Source organism: Psammomys obesus, unplaced genomic scaffold, assembly GCF_907164565.1.
Source record: "Psammomys obesus unplaced genomic scaffold, mPsaObe1.curated_primary_1811, whole genome shotgun sequence".
NCBI lineage: Eukaryota > Metazoa > Chordata > Mammalia > Rodentia > Muridae > Psammomys > Psammomys obesus.
In genome coordinates, this window is record NW_026592732.1 from 12,538,063 (window position 1) to 12,562,245 (window position 24,183).

General features: G+C 39.4%; 1 protein-coding gene across 1 annotated transcript in view; it reads right to left on the reverse strand.

Annotated features, from left to right (window-relative positions):
• The window catches only part of Fat3 (FAT atypical cadherin 3), a 595,719-nt gene that overhangs the window by 450,050 nt on the left and 121,486 nt on the right, over positions 1-24,183 (reverse strand). Inside the window, exon 3 of the mRNA XM_055615501.1 lies at positions 14,865-18,170. Coding sequence (XP_055471476.1) covers positions 14,865-18,153 — 3,289 coding nt within the window. The 5' untranslated portion in view covers positions 18,154-18,170. The remainder of the gene's footprint in view (positions 1-14,864; positions 18,171-24,183) is intronic.

Consider the following 24,183-nt stretch of genomic DNA (forward strand, 5'->3'; position numbering starts at 1 on the left):
TAAAACGTGATTCACTAGATAAAATAATTTCAAAAAGGATGCTTTAAGGCTCAATAATCCTCCAGGTACAACAGTATTTTTAAGCTACATTATTCTTACAGTGTCTGTTTCCTTTTAAGATTTGCTTTTATTTTTTAAATTTATATGTATGTATGAATGTGTCCTATGTGTGCGAGTGCCCTCAGAGACCAGAAGAGAGGGTCAGATCTCCTGGTGCTGGAGTTACAGGAAGTAATGAGACGTCTAACGTGGGTGCTGAGAACTGAACTTCGGTCCTGTGAAAAGAGTTTGGGCTCTTACCTGCTGAGCCATCTCTCTAGCCTTCTTTTTTATCTTTCTTCTTAGAGCAGTCATCAGAGTTTGTGGCACGCATCCAAATTTGTTCTAATTATTTATTCTTCCTACAGTCAGAGACTTCATTGGGAGCCTGCTTCTCAGGGCTTCTTTGGTTTATAATCCACCACTGCCTGTTTACTCTTTTCTCCTTGTGTCTGTCTAAAGCCACCTGGCTTACTGGCCTTTACATTTATCTGTGCCTACCATGGCCTTCTGCATTAGAATGAATGATAGGGGCCTTCAGGTTGCGGGAAGCTGGAATAGCAAGGACAACTCTATTTCTAGGGATGCCATTGAGCATCACCAGACATTTGAATCAGCACGAGTGAGAGAGATCTGCCATCATCCAGCATGAGCGAGCAGTGTCATTTCTGTTATGAGTTTCTGAGTAGTAAAATGTCCACACACACAACCGTAATGTGTGGGGGTTTGTCTTGACTCTTGGTTTTGTTCTGGGTACAGAATCTTTCCAAAGCACAGTTCAGTTTTCTGTCTACTCTTCAGGTGGTGCTGTACCCATGTCAAGCCTGCTCTGGGACAACCCAAGTTTAACTGCTCATCCTTGTCTTGCTTCTTAATCAGAAATCTTCACTGGTACCACTTAGCAGAGATCCCTGTCCCTGTCCCCCAACAGAACCCATCAAAGATGGGAGGCGGAAAGAGCGGAAAATGGATGGACTGTGTGTATGAAAGTCTCAGACAGCTACTCAGACACTTCAGCAGATCTGAGAGGCCTCAGCAGATCTGGAACTACCCTGTGAGAAAGAGCCTATCAATATGAGGGAAGACAAGAGGAGGAGAAAGCAAAGCCAGCCTCTGCTCACCTTTCTTCTATGTCCAGGGTGAGAAGTTGCTAACTTCAGGGCTCCCTTGCCTCTTGGAGACACACAGACCTGGGAGACAGTCTGGTGGTCATTGTGAGGCTGAGACAAATTTATTAACATGCCAGCATGTACTTGGACTCCCTTCCAATTGGCCTGGCTTCCAATTCTCCTCACCTGAGCACCCCAAGGACCATGCCCTTCAGACATATCAGGTACTGTGGCTTTTCCCAGCTCTGCTTTATAGGGAACCTGGGCAGTGATGATGATCCTGTCTCTTCATGACAATGATCACTATCTCACTGTGTGGTAATGAAGTGATGAACTCTTTCTGGCTTAAACCTATAGGGGATGCTTGGGATGGCTGATCCAGAAAATGACTAAAGTGCACTGATTAAGCTCTCAGACTCTACTGTTGACCTGCATGGCCCAAATTGCAGCTCCATCACAAAAGAGGAAGATTCAGACAAGAAATTTAAAAGTAAGCTTGTTTCCTTATATGAGGGATGTGGAAAACAGTGGAGGTAAGTGAGATAATATGAATTCACTACATAGAAATAAAGTGGGACTGGTTCATGCATCTCTCTTGCTGCCTGATTGAGAGGCGACTTCTCACTGTAGTTCACAAACCTATCTTAAGAAGAATATCTGCTTTGCAGTTTCTAAATGCTATATGAATATATATGTGGAAATTGATCTTTATTAGAATTATATACAAACTAACATAAAGAGGCTATGGGTAAACTATAACATTCCTATAGATTAGAGGAACTTTGTTTTGAGGGTGACTTTTGAGGTTTCTAATAGCTGTGTTTGCTTACATCCTGCTTCTTCAGGGTATCCCACCAAATGGTGAAGTCCTAAATTAGCTAGGCTATGATTATATTCTTTGGAACCATGCTTTGTGCCTATAAAGTTTAGAATTCGGAGCTAAGATTAGCATCTGTAAACATCTGCAGCTATGCTATCTGAGTGATTCAAGAGCACACCAACCACATCCCAGTACACACCCAAGTGAGGCAGGAGAACTCTGAGTTTTGTACACACGCACACACAAACACATGTATATATACGTACACACACACACACACACACACACACACACACATATATATATATATACACACATGCATGTATATACTCATGTGTATGCATGCTTATAGTGTATATGTTGTTCTTGTGTATGTGTGCGTGGGTGGAGTGCATGTAGACAGCCAGAGACTGATTTCAATATTTTCTTCTGTCATTCCCCATCTTATATTTACTGTCTTAAGATTTATTTTAGTGTGTGTGTGTGTGTGTGTGTGTGTGTGTGTGTGTGTGTGCGCGCACATGTGTGCGTAGTGAAGTGACTGTGGAGGCTGGAAGAGGGCGTTGGATGTCTTGAAGCAGGCGTTATAGGCACTGGGTGCTAGAATCCAAACTCCAGTTCACACAGACAAACAGCTAGTGCTTTTCCATTCTGTCCCGTCCCTTCATTGCCCTCTGTTTTGTTATTTGAGACAGGGTCTCTCTGTACCTGGAGTTCACCAATGCAGCTAGATTAGCTGGGCAGTGAGCCTTAGGGATCCTTCTACTACCATCTTACAGAGCTGGCAGTACAGCCACCCCAGCCATGCTTAACTTTTATGTAAGTGCTCATAATCCGAACTCAGGCTGTCATGCTTGTGCCAGAAACATTTACCAATTGAGCTATCTCTTCAGCTCCCATTGTACTAGCTCTGCTGATTATTGTTTAGCGTGTTTCTCTTTTCCCTCCAGATCCTTTCCATTGTAATTTCCATCTGTAAAATAAAGTATGTATAAGAATTCTAGGGATCTGAATAATTTCTGTACGTAAATGGAGAAGATCCAGAAGGCTGTCTCAGGATAGTTCCCAAATCAAAAGACATACAAACCTGGCACAGGAAGGTATGGCTCCTACTACAGTCAGAATAAATGCTTTCTCCTGGATAAGAAAGCACCAGCATTGCGAATGCACTGTGGCTTGTTTTCTTTAAATAATCAGATTTTAAAAAATAGTTAAACACCACATGGTCTTCCCTACTATGTGGAGTCCGGATCTGTGTCAACATTACTGGCAAGAATATTTGTGGCAGTGCACATGAAAAAGAGTTTGATAAAAATTCTTTCAAAATCTGATAGCAAGGTTGAAAGTTTACATTAAATTACCAGTAACAAGTAAGCCTGGGGAAAAAAAGTACATCTTAAAGTCTCAATAATAAAAAACAGATTTCAGCCAGGCACTGTGGAAGATAAGTAAATGTTATTTCCATCCTTTCTACAGCAATTACTACAAATTGCTATACTACGGAGAAGCAAGCAAACCAAAGATGCAGCTAAAAATGTAGACAAATGTTAGGATTTGATCAGCAAAGTATCATGTTATTCTGTGGGTTTAAATGATGTCTGTGGTGTTTATGGACATTCCAGTTTATGGAGCTATAATTTCCTTCCTTATTGCAAAAATAATACATTCTTTCTGTCATAACTTGTTCTTTCCCCACAGCAGCACAGCAGCCACTCCATGGTGGGTCTTTGGCCGTAAAAAAGCTCATTTCTGAGGTTGGCATTCGTTCCTCATGGGACCTTCATCTCATCACTAACTCAATTCAGTGTTCTGGGTGCTTCTTACAGTCTTACCTCAGAATGTATGGAAATCATCTCACAATTCAAAGGTGAGAGTAAAGCCACGGGAACAGTGGCTGGCAGATGTTTCTGTTTCTTGTACATGACATAGAGTACTGTTGTACATTTCTCTGTCTGTACCACCCATTATACATTCTGTTCTGCAGAGCTGCATAACAACAGAGAATAGGTGTATGGTGAGTGTTAGAATTTGGGAAGAAAGAAGCAGAAGGGTAGAAAAACAGTTTATAGGTCTCAGAGGTAAACTGCTTTATGTCTTTATGTTCTTGCCAAACTGTTTTTTAATGTGTGTGTATTGTGTTTACTTAAAATTTTTGTCTTAATTTTCTCAAATTTTATGTACTACTTAGGTCACTATGTTTCATAGTTGATATATTTTAATAGCTATCATTTTCGCTAGTATGTTACCTTTTAAAGCAACTAGAGTCTTAGCTATAATATGCAAATGAAAATCTAGGAATTTAGTCACAAAGAATGACCCACAAGAACCACGAAATACTATATTGTCCAATGGGAAAATTTGGAGAGCTTTATTATATTCAATAACTTGTATAGTAGTGTATAGAATTTAATATGGATTGACACAACTCCTACTCACAACTCTTTGCAGATTCTTTCTTGATAAGGTGTGCTTTCATAAGACACTGGTAAGGTGGAAATGCAGACTACAAATAATTTTTATTTTCATTTCAGTGAAAGAGAGGGTGTATGTAGTGACATCACATAAATATTTATCAAACTATAATTCTTCCAACTATAATGATAAATGAAAATATTCTTCACGGAACATGCAAAATATTTCCCCAAATCGCCCTGCTTACTGATGCAAGCTATCCAAAGTCATGGAGGGCACTCAATGCATACCACCACCTTCTGCACAGCCCTGGATACACAAACGGGTACAGTCCTTTATTATCGTAGGCCTTTTCACTACTGCCTTTGTCCATTTTAAATGTAAAAGGAAGACCACGCTCACAGAAAAGACTGTACGTCTCTTAGGTGGTCAGCTTGCTACCCTATTTGGATTACTTCTTTATGGTTGTCATTATTTTCACCATTTGCTGCTTTTAAGGGGACAATAACAGAGATTGATACACAGTGTAGACATAAACCAACGGTTCTCTATTAAACCTAAATTGCCTTTAGCCAACAGCTAAAAAAGGTCAAGAAGACAGCACCTGCTGAAAACTGTGATGGCAACTGGCTATCCATCATTTCCAGAAGCTTCTCATCGTCTTTCCTGCCTGGCTTACATGACAACTCCTAAGTTCATCAGAATGTTATAGAGTGTTCAGAGCTCCTCTGGGAAGCAGTATTTTTTTTTCCTTCCAAATTATTATGGCCAGAAAACCCAGAGCCAAGAAAAGTTTCTGCTGTCATTAGATCATAACTTCATTCCTCTCCTTTGTTTGCTCTGATCCCAAGGGAAGTTTAAGGGCAAGGCTGAGCCAGAATGTAGCCTTTTTTAAGTTAGATGAGCTACAGTAAGACATCATTTATGAAGAAGATGAGAAACAAGAAATATTGTTTAGTTCAAAGTTGTCATGAATTACATCAAAGTCTCTAAATAGTGAGTATCTTCACCCTCAGCCTTTCGAAGTGGAGTTACCAGCAAGTTTGAAGAAAGGTAAATAAGCAAATGACTAGATGACAAATATTGTCTCCAGTGTGACTGAATATAAGGGAAAAGAGATTTATAATGCAGTAAGTCAAAAATGCTACTGGCTTAGGCTCATGTTCTTTTTTTTTTTTTTTTTTTTTTTTTTTTTTTTTTTTTTTTTTTTTTTTGCAGTTGCTCAGTTGTTTTTTTTTTTTTTTCTAACAGTATAAAATTTCCCTTTTTTGGTTTACATTCGCCTTCTGGATTCTCTGGTTATCAGAGACTGAAGAGGAATCATTATATACATAGCACTGGCCTCATTTCTTTAGTGGAACTAAATATATGCTGTGCATCTCATATCTTTACTTTTTCCTTAGCCACCAGGTAAGATGAGTCTGTATCTATGTTGAGGACCAAAGCATGGCATGACAATGATGGAGAATCTGAAATATTCAGCTTGCTCTTCTGTCCATTGAACCTCTTTGTTGGTGGGCCTCGGTCTTTAGGAAATCAAAAGGTGTCTATTCTTGGTAGCTGAGAAACAAGACAGGAGTTAGATGGAAAGATAAAGACCTGCTTTACTTCCCTCCCTATAAAATAGATAGCTATCAACCTCTATTGCTTCTCCAGGGATCCAATATATCATAGTAAGGTTATAGACACCACATCCAATAAAATTGCTAGAAAATAGTCCTCAGTGTACATTTAAACTTAAATCTGTTTTAAAAACCTTTACCTAAGAAGAGTATTTTACCAGTTAAAGTCCTGGAAGAAAGCAGACAGCACACATTGCTAAACTGAGGAAGAATTATTTACCCAATACGCTACTAACAAATGGAAGGGTGGAGGTTAAGGAAAGTCAACAGTTTATAGTTGATATTCTAGAACTAGTAATATCAGGCTGCCCATTTATCAAGGGATGTCCAAAGCACCTAGTGTGAAAAGTCAAAAGGAGAAATATTATGACCCCATCCTTATCCTCCTCAATTTTTACTTATGTCAGCAAACAAGCACAAACAGGCCAATAGTCTCCTGGACACAGCAGGTTACAGGGCAGGGACTATCTGAAGTGTCAAATGGGAAAGAACTCATACTCGTATGAGCAAAGCTATAAAGCTATAGAGTTTTATTTATCAGTTGCTGGAAAACATTGTCCAAAATTATTTTTCCAATAATTAATATGCCTCAGACCCTTCTTTGGAGCATATAGTTAGATCCAGGCTTAACTTACGTCCGCAGCTTCTATAGATTCTATAAAAAATAAAAAGTAAGTAGGTTACACAGGGTCCTCATTCTTGATTAGCTTCTTTAGGTGTACATCAGAAGAGAGAAAAAATAAGAGCAAAAGTGTACCACAAAGGGCGTCTGAAAGACTCTACTCAGCAGGGTATCAAAGCAGATGCTGAGACTCATAGACAAACTTTGGGCAGAGTGCAGGGAATCTTATGAAAGAAGAGGAAGATAGAAAGACCCTGGAAGGGACAGGAGCTCCACAAGGAGAGCAACAGAACCAAAACATCTGGGCACAGGGTCTTTTCTGAGATTGTTACTCCAAACAAGGAAGGACCATTCATGGAGATAACCTAGAATTCCTGCACAGATGTAGTCCATGGCAGCTAAGTGTCCAAGTGAGTTCACTAAAGTGGGAATAGGGACAGTCTCTGACATGAACTCAGTGGCATGCTCTTTGATCACCTCACCCTGATGGGGGAGCAGAGGAAGACAGTGCACCCACTCCTGATGGAGACCTGATAGGCTAGGATCAGCTGGAAGGGGAGGAGGATGTCCCCTATCTGTGGACTGGAGGAGGGCCATGGGTGGACATGGTGAGATTGGGAGGGGACAAGGGAGGGGGCTACAGTTGGGATACAAGGTGAATAAACTGTAATTAATAAAAAATAAATAATTTTTAAAGTGAGATAAATAAAGCATTCTATGTCCAGACAAGTTGGAGAAATGCTTGCTAGAGACTCAATACAAGAAAAGGTCAAGCATCTTGTACTGGGTGGTTTATAGACAAACACAAAAATAGTGTTTACAGAGCTAGAAACTAGCAGGTCTACAATCAAAGTGAAAATAGACCCAAGTTCTGATTGTTTCTTCAAATGAACTGTCACATGACATAAGGAGAAGGAAATTCACTGTGCTACTACTACTGCTAATACTATTATTAATACCATTTATTAGAATGAAACCCTACTGAAAACATGACTGGTTTTCCACAGATCCTTCCTCTTCATATTCTCCCCTCAGACTGTTCGTTCTAAGGCATGGATTCTGGGTTGATGCTGACTTTCAGGCACTTTCAGACTGAACCCTTCTGTCCTAAGTCAGTGTTAAACTTAGCCTTGGGATGTACTCTGACCTTGGGTTCTGTGGGGAATGTTGGTAAAATGTTCTTGTGGAATGTATACAATTTACTCTTGTTCAAATGCTGTTTTTTTCTACCTCACTATCTGGTTTCAATCTGGACATTGCATTGTGATGTTTATTCTAGGCATCACCTGTCTCAAGTTTGTGTAAATATGCCACCATTTGTTTTCTGTATTGTCAATAAAACAACCAGCCAATGCTGAGCAATGAAGAGAATAGGGTGGGACATCCTAGTCCTGAGGGGAGGAGAAGGAAGGGAGTGGGAGAAGTCAGAGAGGAGAGATCTGCAGGAAAGGACTTAGAACCACCAGGAGAGATAAATCAGACCTAAGATATGACTAAAAGCAAGTATAATGTAGAAAATATGAATGGGAGGAAACTATGTGTGTTTGGAGGTTTAGGAAGGAGTAGCTATTGTCCAGCATTGTGTTCTAGATTAATTAAATAATTCCTAGTCTCTGTGTGGTCATTTGTAGTCTAGGAATAACAATTGCTTAACTAAAAGATAAATCAATATTAAATATTAATAAACAACAACAGGGGAGACTTTGAGAGAGTCTCTGGCATCCCTTCTTGTGAGGAAGACGCTGGGGCTGCATACGATGGCTTGTTGAAGCAAGAGGGGAAATGGTATAAAATCTGGAGTTTAAATCTCTGACTTGCTAGTGATGGCAAACATGACCCTGACTGAGCAAGCCTCTGAAATTACCTCATTGACTATTGTGATGATGGGAGACAGTACCCTAAAAGGGGCCCCAGTCCTGGCCCCTTACAAAGTATAAATGAGTAGAAAAAAAATACTAGTAATAGATAATAAAATACCTTCCCAATTATCCTTGATTAAAGCCCCAAACTGGAAATCATTTGTCTTAATTAAATATTTCATTAATTAACCTCAAGCAAACAAATTAGGGAAATCTGTGTTGTAGTCTGTAGTTTACAAAACAATCTAATAGAAAGTCACAATTTAAAACATACATTGTCCTCTTTCACGAACATCTTGTACCTCTGAGTAGTCAAGAATATGTATTACTGATGTGTCAAAGAGTAAGAATTCATTCTTTGTGAAGGAAAACTGATTAAATTGCATCTTACACACTAGAGATTTAAATTGTGAGCAGACTAAATGTAGCATGAGGAGAGTTAATCTAGCTACTATGAGTATTATTATACATTTAATAAACACCCATGCGTGGGAAAGAATTTCAAAGGTGTGGTTTTATACATTGAATACCAAAAAGTCAAGAACATAAATCTAGGAAATGCATCAACTACCCCCAGCATCTCTTTTTCATAAGGCAAAAGCAACCATAATTACTGAAACACAAATAGGTTTGGGAGCCTTAAGAAAGACATTCAGAATACGATTGTCACTGAGGACTAATAAAAGGCTTATTTGGATTGTAAAATTTGATTAGAAAAGAAATGTACTTAGCACCTGAACTCAATCATCCACCATTCAAAAGAATGAGAAAAAAAGACTTTAGGGGAAAAAACACAGACTCTGCCAACGCCTTTCTTCGGAGATCAGGGCTAGGGCAGCACTTGCAAAGTCTGTATGGCAAGAATGCTTAGAGAATTGAGAAGAAGTTTCTCAGTTCACCTAAGGTCTACCCACTTACAGCCTGAAACTGCCAGGGATCATGCATTGTTAAAAATAATTCTAGGATTCTTGCTCTAAATCTGAAAGCTAGTAAGTAATACAAGGCACTGAGCAGCTGACTTTGGCAGCTGACTTAAAAAATTTAAAAGACAAAACCTAAACATGCAGAGGTCATGCCTTCCTTCACGTCAATTAAGTAGGCACAGCAAAACACAGTGAAGTTTAGGCCTGACTCTCAAGTCTTGCTGCCAGCCCAAAAAAACCACTCACCCAGCCTTGGTTCTAATAATGCTTTTAAGTACGTTAAGGCAAAGAGTAGATGGATCCTTCAAGAATTATGGAAGCCTTAGAGCTGGGTGGTGATGGCTTCCTTCATGAAAACCTCTCAAATGTCTGTACCCAGGCACAGGTGCACACAGCATACAGGGGCTCCTGGGCCTATATCCTGAAATCTAGGGTCATTGAGATGCAAGGAAGGGATTGATGCATAAAATTATATGAGAATTCTTCTCTTCATTAAAAATGCACTCTCAGTTACACATCCAGACATATGTCCTATAATATAAAGGAGGGGGGTGAGTTTCATTATCTAAGAGAAGAAAATGAAATGAAAGGGGGGAAAGGATACTTGGTACACCTTTAAAAACTAAAAGATGCTCTAATTAAAAAGAGCTCAGAAGCACCCAAAGAGTGTGAAGAAAGAGCGCCATCCACACTCAGTCTCGGAGACGCAGGTCCACTGTTAAGCTTGCTTCCCCATTTAGTGTAAAGGTGACCTTTACCGTCCACTTAGCTTTGACTCAAAGAAGTTAATGTTCACACCAAATGAATCCTAAGTCATCAAGCAGTGTTACTACATAATTGACAATATTTTTATAAATGAAAAAAAATGTATTTTACAAAGTTCTGAAAATATCGGAACAGAGATGAGCCATTAAAGTCTTTCATTTGTTTTTTTGGTGGGAAGTTTTCAACAACAAGGATATTAAATGTTTGCAGTTATTTTCTAAATTAAAAACTCAAGGAAAAACTATAACCTATACAACATATAGAGAAAGCATAGTCCCCTCTTGACAAACATATCTGCCCTTAACTCTTTGAATCAAGGCCAATATGCAGTTGCCGATTGGACAACTTACTAGAGCTTAGATAGACATAATTAATAACTTCAGTGTACATCCTCCTGTTGACATCATTTGTGTCAAAAGCCTAAAAGTGCTCATTGTAGGAAGAAACTAAAGTCCCTCTTTGAAGGCATAGTAAGAAGATGGCGATCTCCATCCAGAAGAAGAAGTCCAGAAGAAGGCCCCTTTCCTTGATCATGTGGGCACACTGATCTCTACCATGCACACATATAAGAAATAAATGTCTATTAAAACCACCCAGTTTGGTAGGTGGTTTTTACAGCAGCCTTGACTGAATAAGATATGGAGCAAGTAATTCTATGATTATTACAGAAATTAGTTGATAAATATAAATTCACTCTGGAAACATGACACTATAAATTACCATTCACAGAAAAATAAATAAGTATTTTCCTCTTTTAAGATTTTAATCTACTAAGGCTATAAAAATATGTGTTGCTAAGAACAGAAGATACACACACATGCATGCACACACAACTACTACACACGTGTGTCTATGCTCTTGCACATGGAAAGGAACATGCAAACATTCACACAAATATACACATACACCTATGTCCAGGCACATACACATGTATATAAATAATAACCATAATAATCATTTTAAAATTATGTTGGTATCTATGATGGAAGATAAGTGAACAGATTTTAGAAATGAAATGTTTGTCAAATTTTCCCTGTATTTTAAAACATCAATGAAATCAATTGTTATAAATAATGTACCATACAAAAATAGCAGGATAGTTTTAAAATAATTCCAAATAGTAAAAGAACTGATGGAGTTCATCATCCCTGACTTCAAATTGTGCTGTGCTGTTATAGTAATAAACTTAGAGCAGTATTGGCATAAAATCAGACATGTTGATTAATGGTATCAAATTGAATACCAAGACATAAATCCACACACCTATGGACACCTGATTTTTGACAAAGAAGCCAGAAATACACACTGGGAATAAAAGTGCTTCTCAATTTAGATGACTACATGTAGAAGAATTCAAATAGATCCTGCAAAAAACTCATCAAAGACCTCAACACAAAACTGGATAAAATGAATCTGATAGAATAGAAAATGGAGAATAGCCTTGAGCTTATTGACATAGGAAAGGACTTCCTGAACAGAACATCAATAGCACAGGCACTAAGTCTAACAATTAATAAATGGACCTCATGAAACGGAAAAGCTTCTGTAAGGCAAAGAACATCATCATTCAAAGTGGAAGCCTACAGAATGGGAAAAGATTTTAGCCAACTACAGATCAGAGAGACAGATAAAATCCAAGTTATATAAAGAACTCAAAGAACTAGATATCAAGAAAATAAATAACCCAATTAAAAATAGGCACAGGTCTAAACAAAGAATTTTCAAAAACGGAAACTCAAAAGGCTGAGAAACACTTACATGGTCAACATACTTAGAAATCAGGAAAGTGCAAATCAACATCAAAACTACTTTGAGGTTTCATCTTACACCTGTCAGAATGGCTAAGATCAATAAAATGAGTGTCAGACTGGTCATGCTGGCAAGGAGTTGGAGTAACTCATCTATTGGAACACTCACACATTGCTAATAGAAGTGGAAAGTTGTACAGCTACTATGTAAATCAGTATAGTGATTCCTCAGGAAGACGGAAATCCATTTACCTCAATATCCAACTATAATACTCTTGGACATATACTCAAAAGATGCTCCATTCTACCACAAAAATACTTGATCAACCATGTTCATTGCTGCTCTATTCACAATAGTCAGAAACTAGAAACAATCTAGGTGTCCCTTAACTTATGAATGAAAAAGACAATGTTTATATTTACATAATAAAATATTACTTAGCCATTGAAAAATAAAGTCATGAAATTCTCAGTTAAGTGGATGGAACTAGAAAAAAATCATTCCAAATGAAGAAAAAAGACAAGTATAGTATGTATTCACTGACAAGTGGATATTAGCTGTTCAGTCAATGATAACCAGGCTGTAATCCATAGAGACACAGAGATTAGATATAGAGTAAGGGAACTGAGTGACAGATAAATTTCCCTAGGAAAGGAAGAAAAGAATAGATAATTATGGACGGACAAGAGGAAAAAACTGGAATAGGAAGATCAAGTAGGGAGGGGGAGAGAAAATGAAAATGAGGGAGGAAATATGGGGAGAGACAGCTAAGCTTAAGGGATATTTGAGGGGTAGTGTGGAAACCTAATACAGTAGAATTTTCCCTATAATATATACATATATGAAGGGAGTCTAAATAAAATGCAGATAATCGGAGGAAGAGCCCTAACTAGACATCTCTTATCACCAAATTAAGCTTCTAGTACTGGAGTTGGGTTACATCTAACTGAGTTGTTGGCTAAAGGGGTCCCACGGGAACCCCCCAAAACTCAGGCTGTTGCTAATTGTATAATTTGCTCTTCACAAACGGACAGCAAAGTACTATTGCTGAAGACGTTTATACAACTCATTGAACATGGAGAAGTCGAGCTGGTGCTCACAGAGAATCTTCACTCCTACAGACCAGCGTTTTTGCACTAGAAGTTACTCTGCACATCTCTTAAGGAGAACTGTGAAGCACTCACCCAAAGACAAACCTTTTGCTCTACAAACGAGTCCTGCCTATGAGTTATGTTAGTGCAATGGTGGCACAAAATTTGTAGAAGTAGCCAACCAATATGTAATTTGACTGAAGGCCCAATCTATGAGATGGAATCTGCACCCAATATTGCTTGGGTGAGCAAGAACAAGAGACTAGAGATCCCAGGACACAGAGTAAACCCAAATACTCCTGTTCTACTAAAGGAATGTAGAAATAAAATGTCGCGTTAGGTCCCAGGGAGCCCACCAGAAGAGGAGGTGGAAAGAATGAAGCAGCCAGAGGGAATGGAGGACACCAAAGAAATAAGTCCTTCTCGACAGAATGGGACCAATGCTCATAAGCACTCAGAGACTGAGGCAGCATGCACAGGGGCTGCCAGCCCTAAAGCAGATGAGTGCTGGAGCTAAAAGGAGGAGTGAACATGTATCCCCATCCCTAACCCCGAAGCTATCTACAGTTAATAACTGCTTGTAAATGATAATTTAGTTTTCTTCAAAGGAGTCTCTCCGGGGAAGCTAACTACTCTGAAGAGTAGGCCACATGCCTACCAGTAGGTGGCTAACAGAAAAAGAACCCAATGGAATCTTTTGAGGTTCCTTGTCTCATAATGTGATATTGGGGCTTTCTCTTTTCTTCTTTTTGGCTTAATCTCACTTTAATTAATTACTTAATGTTTCTCTCTTTTCTATCCTACAGGTCATTTGCATATGTACTCTGGATTCCTGTACAGTTTCTATGGGATTCTTGGGTGTGTGAATGAGTGGGTCTACGTGTCTATATGTTTCCTGTATCTGTCGTTTCTTGGACTCTTTTCTTTCTGAGTGCTAACTTTGTCTTATTCTGATGTGTTTAAGTTTTTTTTACCTTATCTTGTTTTATTTTATTATTTAAAAGCCTGTTTATTTTCTAATGAGAGACTGAAAGGGGGTAGATCCAGATGGGAGGGGATCCGGGAAGAAACTAGAGGAGTGGAAGGAAAAGAAATTATATTCAAGATATAGTAGATTAAAAAAATATTTTTTTTTCAAAAAGGAAAAGATATAAAATAAACTATTAACATACAAAAATAATGTCTTAAAATCAAGTTTTTATGGATATAATTCATTACATGATTCTGTTCTACAGAAATGCTTTCAAGTCACATCCCTATGTGTTGATGGGCACACAGAGTATGAATGCACACTTTTCCAAGGCTGATGTACCTGTTCAACATGAAAGACCAGGCAAAGATTCCCTACAGCAAAGGCTTACTATAAAGGGAAAGATTCATATATAAGATGCATTTGGAAATCAATTTCATACTTCCAATTTAAAGTCAATTCAAATGCAATTACTGTATCAGGACCATTCATTTTGCTAGGGTCAGGAATACAATCACCAGAGGGAACAATGGTGTAAAGCTTCTCAGAAGATAACATTATAACAAAGGTACTGAGCAAGAAGAAAGAAAGAAGAAAGAAAGAAAGAAAGAAAGAAAGAAAGAAAGAAAGAAAGAAAGAAAGAAAGAAAGAAAGAAAGACAAAAGAACCGAAGAACACAACACAGGTAACTCACTGGGCACTATGACTGTCACTGTGTAAACGGATGTGCTTCGAAACCTAGTTATTCTAAGGCACAGCTCATGCTCTGTGTTGCGTTTCCTCAAACAGAAAATCCTCATCATCTGCTCTGATGCCCTGATTCATATGCAATACAAATAAGTAGAAAGAAAAGAACATATTCAGCAGAAAACATTAAACTTACCACTCTCATCATCTATGTTGAATCTCCCAAGACCACTGCCATCTCTAATGGAGTACTGGATCTCTCCATCCCTACCAGAATCCTCATCATGGGCAATCACCTGCAGCACGCTTGTTCCAATCCGAGAGTTTTCTTTTACAGATCCAACAAGAGCGAAGTCTGGGAAATAGGGTGTATGGAGGTTTTCATTGACATCTACCACCTCCACTTCAACAAAGGAGATGGAGGACAGAGAGACAGGTCGCCCTTTGTCTTTAGCCCTGACTGTGAGGTTGTAGAATTGTTGCTTCTCATAGTCTAGTTCTTTGCTCAAACGGATGGCCCCACTCGCTTTGTCTATTTCAAATCTTCCATTATAATCATTGACCAAAGAGTAACGGACTTGACCACCCAATCCAAGGTCAGGATCCTGAGTCTCAAGCCAAGCAATTACTGTACCAACAGGGAGATCTTCCAGGACCTTCACACTGTAGCTACTGGGGATAAAAGCTGGGGAGCAGTCATTGACATCATCCAGAAAGATCTTCAGGGTGACAACAGAAAATAGCTGCTGGCCACTTTCTGCTTTGTCCCTGGCTTCTATTTTCAAAGAATAGTTGGCTTTGGATTCTCTGTCCAGTTGGTCAGCTACATAAACAATTCCAGTTGAGCTGTTGATGGTAAATTGCCGTGTGTCAGTCAAGACTGAATATATTACCTCCCCATTCAAACCCAGGTCTCTGTCTCTTGCTTCCACTTGAATAATCTCAGTGCCAATACTTGAACTTTCAAGAATGCTGACAGAGTAGCTGTCCTGAAGAAACACTGGGCTGTTGTCATTAGCATCCTCCACATTGACAGTGAGCAATCGCCATGACGATTTCTGTGGCTTTCCAAGGTCATAGATGGTTATGTTGAGGAGGTAAAGGTCTGTATGCTCTCTGTCCATGGGCATGAGAACTTTAAGCTGTCCAGTCTCCATATCAATATTGAAGCAGCTGTCTGTATTTCCATCTGATATTGTAAACAGCACTTTCCCATTGAAGCCGGAATCAGCATCATACGCTTTAATCTTCAGGATATTGGTTCCAACTGGCATGTCCTCCTTCACAGCCACATCAGAGGGAAAAGACTTGTCAAAATGCGGTCCTTGCCTATTAATTGAATAAAAGTCAAGAAATCCATCTTCCAGATTCAGTTTCCCATTAGCTTTTGCTTTAATGAGTAGTTTCTCCGCCAATTTCTGAGCCACGCGAGTTTCTCTGCAACTGAAGCTCTTTGAAGATACTTTCCCGTGGAGGACTGAGATGTTAATGGCCATGGGGTCTGCAAAATTCTCCCCATCTGTAGCTGTGATTTGGAGGGCAAAATTACCAGTTTTAATGCCAGAATTCATCAGTGGCTTTTTAAGCTGTAAAACACCAGAGTCTGGGTTTAAATAAAAAAAGCCAAGTTCATTTCCGGAAATGATTTTATACTTTACTAGTTCAAGTTCATCAATATCAATAGCAGAGACGGCTGTGATGTGACCTCCAACAGGAAAGTCATATGAAATCACTCCCTGGCAAGCCACTTTCTCAAAGAGAGGGCTGTTGTCATTGACATTTCCCACCCGAATGGTCACATTCACTTCACTTTCGTGGCGGTATGGTGAGCCCCAGTCAGAGGCTCTCACCACAAACCTGTACGTCTCTGGAGAGGATTCAAAATCTAACTCTTCAGTTGTGCTGATCACACCCGTAAACTGGTTAATGGCAAATGGTAAAAGGTTCAGGCTGGCAATGCTATAGGTGATGTAGCCATTTTCTCCTTTGTCCTTATCAGAGGCAGACACAGTCAGAACATTTGTCCCCACAGGAACACTCTCATTCACAAAAGTCTCATACAGTGTCTGCTGGAATTCTGGGGTGTGGTCATTGGCATCTTCAATCCCAATGGTGACTTGGGCCTTCACGTCTCCTTCCTTGTCTGTTACCTCAAGTTTATAGACTTCCTTCTTCACTATATTCAGGGGCTGTGCTGTGACAATCAGACCTGACCGGGAATTAATTTTGAAGTACTCTGCATCTTTCCCAGGAGATAGTTTGTATTCCACATCCAATGGCTCAGGGTTTACCTTGACTATGGCCACCATGACACCAGGAGGGGAAAACTCACTTATACTGACTTCATACTCATCCTTTTCAAACTTGACTGGGATACTGTCTCTCCTGGGATTGGCAATGTGGACTGTCTTTAACTCCGAAAACTTCTGAGGTGACCCTTTGTCTTTTGCTTGAATAGTGAGGTTATAGCCATAGAAGAAGCTTTCCCAGTCAACCCGCCTTCTCTCCTTGACTTTATACTCATTCATCCACTTTCCTTCTTTAGCCAGGAAGAACTGATCCAAAGGATCTCCATCCACAATGGAAACAGACTCGATCTCTCCATTGGCCCCTTCATCCAGGTCGTCAACTGTCACCACTGCATAGGTGGGCTCCTTGTCCAATGAGAAAGGGGTGTGAGTGACCACATGGAGAGTTGGAGCATGTTCATTTATGCGTTCAACGTGAACATAGAGCTTGGCTGTACTGCTCACCCCATTATTGCCATAGAGTTTCATCCCCCGGTCCACTGCTAAGATCTCTAGATCATACCTGTTCCTCTCATCATAGTTTAATCTCCCACTTAGAGAGATGACACCACTTGTGGGGTGAACTGAAAAAAGATCAACCTTGTTTTTAAAGTAGTAGTAGAATTCTCCATTGGAGCCGATGTCTGCGTCTGTGGCTGTCACCTGGGCAACACTAGTCCTGAGTGGTGTGCTTTCTGCAATAGTGACTGAGTAAGTGGTGGGTGAAAACAGAGGCCTCAAGTCGTTCATGTCTAACACCTGGATGTTCACTTTGGTCCATGCTTCCAAATCTTCTCCTCTGACTGAACCTTTAATGATTAATAAATAATTGTCTTGGATTTCCCTGTTCAATATGGCAGAATTGCCACCTTTAGTTCTTATCCTGAGGAAGCAGAAATCTGCAATGATGACCTCCTCAGCTTTGAAAAACCCTTCTTCATCGCCAGATACTATTCTGTACTTGATATCCCAGGACAGGTCTATTAACGTGATGCCCATTCTGCTCTGGCTGTTGACATAGGTCCTCGCTGCCGAGTTCTCATACACTGTAGCATTATAGATGGAATGTGTGAAGTGGAAGCCCAGGGGCCCTGTTCCTGGTAGCCCTTGGGAGACAGTGGCCAACAGTTTCAGTAGCAGAAGAATGAGGCAGGAAGAATGCCTTGTGCCCACACAGTGTCCCATAGTCACACCCATCACATCACATGTCCGTCCTGGAGGGAAACACAGAGAAAAGATATAGATTAATTCAGAAGAGAGTGAGGAAAAGAGACACAAAATAACTGTTATGAAAAAGGTGCTTTCAGAAGACTTAACTGTAAAAAAAAAAAAAAAAAAACTTTTAAAACATCAGTACAAAAATTAGAACCTTCATTGCTACTAGATAATAAAGAATTCAAAGTCATTAAAATTTAACCTTAAGTTGATTGAACTTCCTTAAGTATCACTTTTCCACTACTGTTGGGATTGGTTTGGGGCACCAAATTTATTATATGTTAGAGGTCAACTTAGAAATGGATAATTGGAGACCTTAAATGCATTTAACTTTAACCTACAGTAGCCTTTTACATAATTATACTAGGAGGTTATTTTTTTTAGATATCTTTGTTACTGCACAGTTCAAATTTAAAAAGAAAAAGTCAAAAGAGACTAAATTACTATCAATAAAAAATTAAATAATGTGGGGTACATTCCTAAAGTATGGTGTAGCCACTAAAATAGTGGGAACAGATACATGATTTCAGCTGCATAAACATGAAGGAGGAAGGTAAGAAAGAGTTCTATTTAAATGTTGACAGGGTCAGTTGTTTCTTTAGCTTTGAAATGGCTACTAATATGAGATGTGGAGACATCATTTCATTTCCCACTTCTTCCATTAAATGTTGCTCACCAATGGTTAATTTCTTTTGCACAATTTCAATCTTGTAAAAATCTTATAAAGGTGTTACTGTCTTCTGTTGTGCTCACCTTAAAACTGATCAAAATGAGTAGACCGTCCAATGCCTTGGGAATGAACACTGTTCAGTGTAATGAAGTACAGACAACAGTTCCTCAATGATCTGCAGAACCTAAGCAACACTCCTCAGTGGCTACAAACCTCATGAGGAGGGTGACAGTACTTTCTCGAAATAGTCACCTCCAGCTACTTTTGTCAGTGAATAAAAAATGTTGTCAGTCTTCATAGTTTTATGACCATCCAGTTAAAAGACAATATATATATATATATATATATATATATATATATATATATATATATATATATATATTTCTTTTTTAACCAGTAAAATCCAGTTATAAAGCTTGAAGTGGCTATTTAACAAGAAGCACCCAAATCAGGTTATGTTGATGCTTATCTTATCGGAAAATATGAGTTATTACGCCAAGCAGCATTGTCAGGGCTCTGCTGGTCTCCTGCTGAAGTAGAGACATGGATTCTCCTGCAAGTGCAAGATGATACAGGTGGTGACCTGATCATCTATCTCACTGTGCTACATTTTAAAAAACACTTATGTTTATTATTTTTCATTAAGTGTAGGTGTGTGTCTGTATGCAGGTATGTGCACATGAGCACAGGTGACCTTGGAGGCCAGAGGTGGCCAATTCCCTGGAATTATAATTGCAGATAGTTGTGACCTGCCTGTCCTCTAGAAGCATAGCAAATACTCTTAACCACTGAGCCATTTCTCTAGTCTCCTACTGTGTTGCATTTAATCCTGAGCAATAGGTACCATTTTACCTGATCACGTATTAGAAAATGTACAGATAAATAAGCTCACCTATTTGATTGAGTCACTGGTTCAATCAGTGCTGCCAAGCAAAGTCTCAGGTCCTTGGTTGGATTCTTAACATCACTAGTCTATGTGCTCCTCTATCTCACCTTCATTCTCACTATATCATTTGCAAGCCAGATGACAAATTCAGGCTTCTTGACACACAGATGATATAATTTACTTCTACTGAAATAGTCAATACGAAAATGCGTGGACCCATCCAGCATCTCTAATTTTTTATCTCCTTTCTGGTTTCAAATTACTGGTGTTATGCTTTTTTTTTTTTAAAAAAAAAAAAACCTATAAAGTTTAACATTTTAAGGCACTACACATTATTTTTGTAGTGTATGAAATATTTTTCAAACTCAAAGTTGGCAAAGTACATATTATTATAGCTTTTTGGAAGGTAAAAATGTCAATTTTCTTTTCCTGGTGGCAGAGGGTGAGTTCAAACTCAGCTTTTCTTTTCAGAGCAGTAAGCTTTCCCACTTCTTTTCAGCTTGGTTCAATGAGGCAAAACTGGTAGTGTGTATGCTGGGTTCCTACTGGGCTGCATGTTTTTTGCTATCGGTCCCTGCTGAACCACCCAGAACATCCTGAACAGCAGGTATGAGTCGCACGTTCAATACAGGAATCTCATAGTCTCATAGGTGGCACAGCCCACATCAGTGGGAAGCAGAAAGAAGGTAAAACGTCTACAAGAAGTTAATTTTACATACAGCTCTTCTGAGTGTTTTCAGGAAATGTCTCATGAGCTGAGAACATAAATCAGAGCTGTGCCCCTACTCAGAAAGCCAGGAATAAGACCAGGTGTGTGGCAGCCAGAGATGATAGAAAATTTCAAGAAGCACACTGTTTGGCTCCTGGGAATTTCAGAGGCAACTTGACTTGTATCTTGTGCTGTACACACAACAAAAATATGAGTGTGGTAGCATCCTCTTTAGGAATCACACACTGAAGCCAGCAGAAGCTTTAGTGATAATCTGTGTGCTTTGAAGGACCCTTGTCATCCTCTGAAGATGCTTAGAAATAGTGGGGGTGCTGCCTTCAGCCTCACTGTACCTATGAGCAGCAAGACAGGCTATCAGACACAGATGCAGAGGCCATGCTCTATTCTCTCAAAGAAAAACCCTGGACTCCCCACAGCACAAATCCAGTTCCTGCCTTATTTCCCATTCATCCTTAACTTCAAAACATACCCATGGCATTGGTTTGGCTCATGCTCTGATGAAAGAGTTTGAAGTACACAACTACAAGAGTGGAACCACCTGCCAGTGGTCAGTTCCTGTCCTTACATCCCTGGCGTGAACACATGCTGCAGAAAGCTGAGAGGAGCCACGCTTGTGCCTGATTCTGTCTGTGGTGTCCAGTACCGGGCCTGCCATACATGAAGCAATTGTTTTAGAAGGCTGAGTAGCAGCTTGCAGTAGCAATGTAACTAGAGGTTTTAATGTGCCCATTTCAATGACCCCCAAGGAAGCACACCTTATGAGAAAGAGAGAGAGCATGAGAGAGAATCCAAAAATTACCTGGTTTTAAAAGCAGTTTCAAAGATGCAGTTTCCATACAGGGAAACTGAGGGTGCATGAAAGGAAAAACAAAAAACAAACAAAAAACTCCCCAATACACAGTCCTCAGATCTCCCAGTTTAAGAGCAAATATCAAAGTGTACTGTATGTCAATTCAAAGCATGTCTACTGAACAACTGTGGGACTATCTCAGAAGCAGCACTCATCCTGTTCCAACCTCAGTTACTCCATTGGGATATTCTCTCTTTGGAGTAGACAGCTACTCATTAAATGGTGCTCTGTGTGTCTTAGGGGTGGTTACCTTTATAAAGCCTTTTATGAATCCTTCAAGGCAAAGAATGTTGTCATGATATGAAACTGACTGTTCAACTTAACAAATCAAAGTTGATGCTTTCCAAAACTAAGCTATTCTTTCAGCAAGACCACTGCTACTTTTTCTCTTTTATAAACTAGAATAAGAGATCTTAAATACAATTGGAAACATTTCAAAACAGGTTGAAACGTGTTGTATTGCTGTGCAGGGAAATTTGTGTTTAACTAAAGGAAGCAAGCAAGCAAGCAAGCAAACAAGCAAGCAAACAAACTAAGCGCAGGTATTTTTGTCAGCTTCGGCTGCCAAACCCTAACTAGCTCATATGAGATTTATATACGCAGTTTTGAAGGAGGAAAACAAGAAACCACACCTGGCACAAACGCTTCCTGGCCATATTCCTCACAGGTTTAGGACATATAAGAGAGTTAGAAGTTAGGAATATGATACAATTGCAAAGTAAACACTAGAAGAAAGCCCTAACTTCTGTTTTTAACATGCCAAAATAACAGTTTCTATTATTTTCAGAAAGGTATTGTTTTTTCCACATGGACACCAAAGCTGTTTGTGAACCTATGATAGTTATGATGTCTTGGATGGCCTGTGCATTGATTTATTCTCTTTGTTCTGGATTATTTTAAAGAAAGCACCTATTTCTGAACCCCAGAGCCCATTTTCTGCAACTTAGCAACATAATCAATATTTTTTATACAATCTTCAAAGAGATCACTGAGCCATCAATCTTGGAGACATCATCTTTCAGAGGCAATGCTGGCATACCTCCCAGACAGCCCTTTTCACTGTGAGCATGGATCTCAGTGTAGGCATTGGATATAGCATGCAGATCTGCCTTCACAGGGATAAATAAATACTAGAGACCTTGGGGCAGGTGCAGCAGTGAGTGGGTCAGACTTGACCCGGTGAGCACACAGCTAGGAGTTCATAACCTGGTGACATTTGCTTTCTGCACCATAAAACTCTCCTCTTTAGTTTACCATGAATTCCTCCACCCATGTAATAAACTTAATTTCTAAGTTCCATCTTCCTTTGTCATCTTAAGCTCCAGAGCAGCAAGTCACTGACCAGCCCTGTCTCTCCAGCAGCCTGTTCAATGCTTCTTGGATGCTTTGGACTGCTCTGCACTCTGAGTCCTTGCTCCTGAAGTCGTTTAGAGCCTGCCTGCATGACACATTGGGCTATAAAGCTGTGCTGTCTGCCTCATGCTAATGACTGCCTAAAAAGAAAAAAAAAAGTTTAGTGTGTGTGTGTGTGTGTGTGTGTGTGTGTGTGTGTATGTGTGTGTGTGTGTGTGTGTAAGCATATTTCAATACAAAACACAGCAGCTAGAGAGAATGCAGGATATGATAGCTATTTCGGTCACAAATCATTAATGTGACAATGCTATCACAGATCATCTGATGGTATGTTGAACCAAAGTCACTTAAAGTCAATGAATGTCGCAGCCAAAGATGTCTTAAAATGAAGTAGACGACCACTGTAGTTTAACCACAAAGGAAGAACGGCAGCTTACACACTAAGGATAAAGCCAAGCCATATGGTTCACCAGTCATGAGGCTCAAAAGGGTCCTCAGATCTCCAACGTGAACAAGACTACAACACTGCTCTTGCCTCCTGTTACTGCTCAGGTCTGTCATGCATGGCTACAAATAGCACTTTACCTTCCAAGTTTTGGCCACATAGATTTTGAACTACCTTGGCAGTTTTGAGTGTGCATCAGCACTGTCATTGGCCTGTTGGAATGTAGATTTCTAGGGTCTTCTCCTAACTTTCTGTCTATTGGCATAGGTTTGGAAATTTAGAGTTCTAACAAGTTCCCAGAAAGTGAGTCCCATGAGGCCCACTAGGAGCGCTTCTGCTCTGTAGGTCGATCTTTGGTGAACTTAGTGGAAGTATTTCCTTTTTTATGTTTTATTTATTTAAGTGTCACTCAAAACACGCATTGGACTGAGCACAGGCATAGGAAAGTGCTGGGTTATCATTTTAACTTCTTTCAGTATCTGACAATCTTAAAAATGCAAAGTTTTAATTTAGTGAAACTGAGCTGGTTTGTATACAACAGAATTCTACTTCAAGCTCAAAAAAGACAAAAATGAACATGGTACTTCCTTATCCTCAGGGTTATCTTTCTATGCTGGTCTTTGTGGATTATAGCCAGCATATCTGGGTAGGACTCTTGGTTGTTTCCCTTTCATGGGAATTTGCAAGATACCTTCTGGTATCATGAAAGCTAAGGAAGTCATGTGTGTGTGTATGTGTGTGTGTGTGTGTGTGTTTGTGTGGTATAAGGGGTGTACAAAATTCAAAAATAGTTTCAAAAATTAACATGGATTAAATAGTCAATGTAGCTTAGAAAACTTGAGGAAACAGTGGGCAGACATAAGCAAGGTGATTTAAACTAAAGCCAGGCAGTGGTGGCACAGGCTTTTATGCCCAGCACTCGGGAGGCAGAAGCAGATAGATCTCTGTGAGTTCAAGGCCATCCTGGTTTACAAAATGAGTTTTAGGTGAGCCAGGGCTATACAGTAAAACCCTGACTCAAAGACTAAAATATAATAATAATAATAATAATAATAATAATAATAATAATAATAATAAT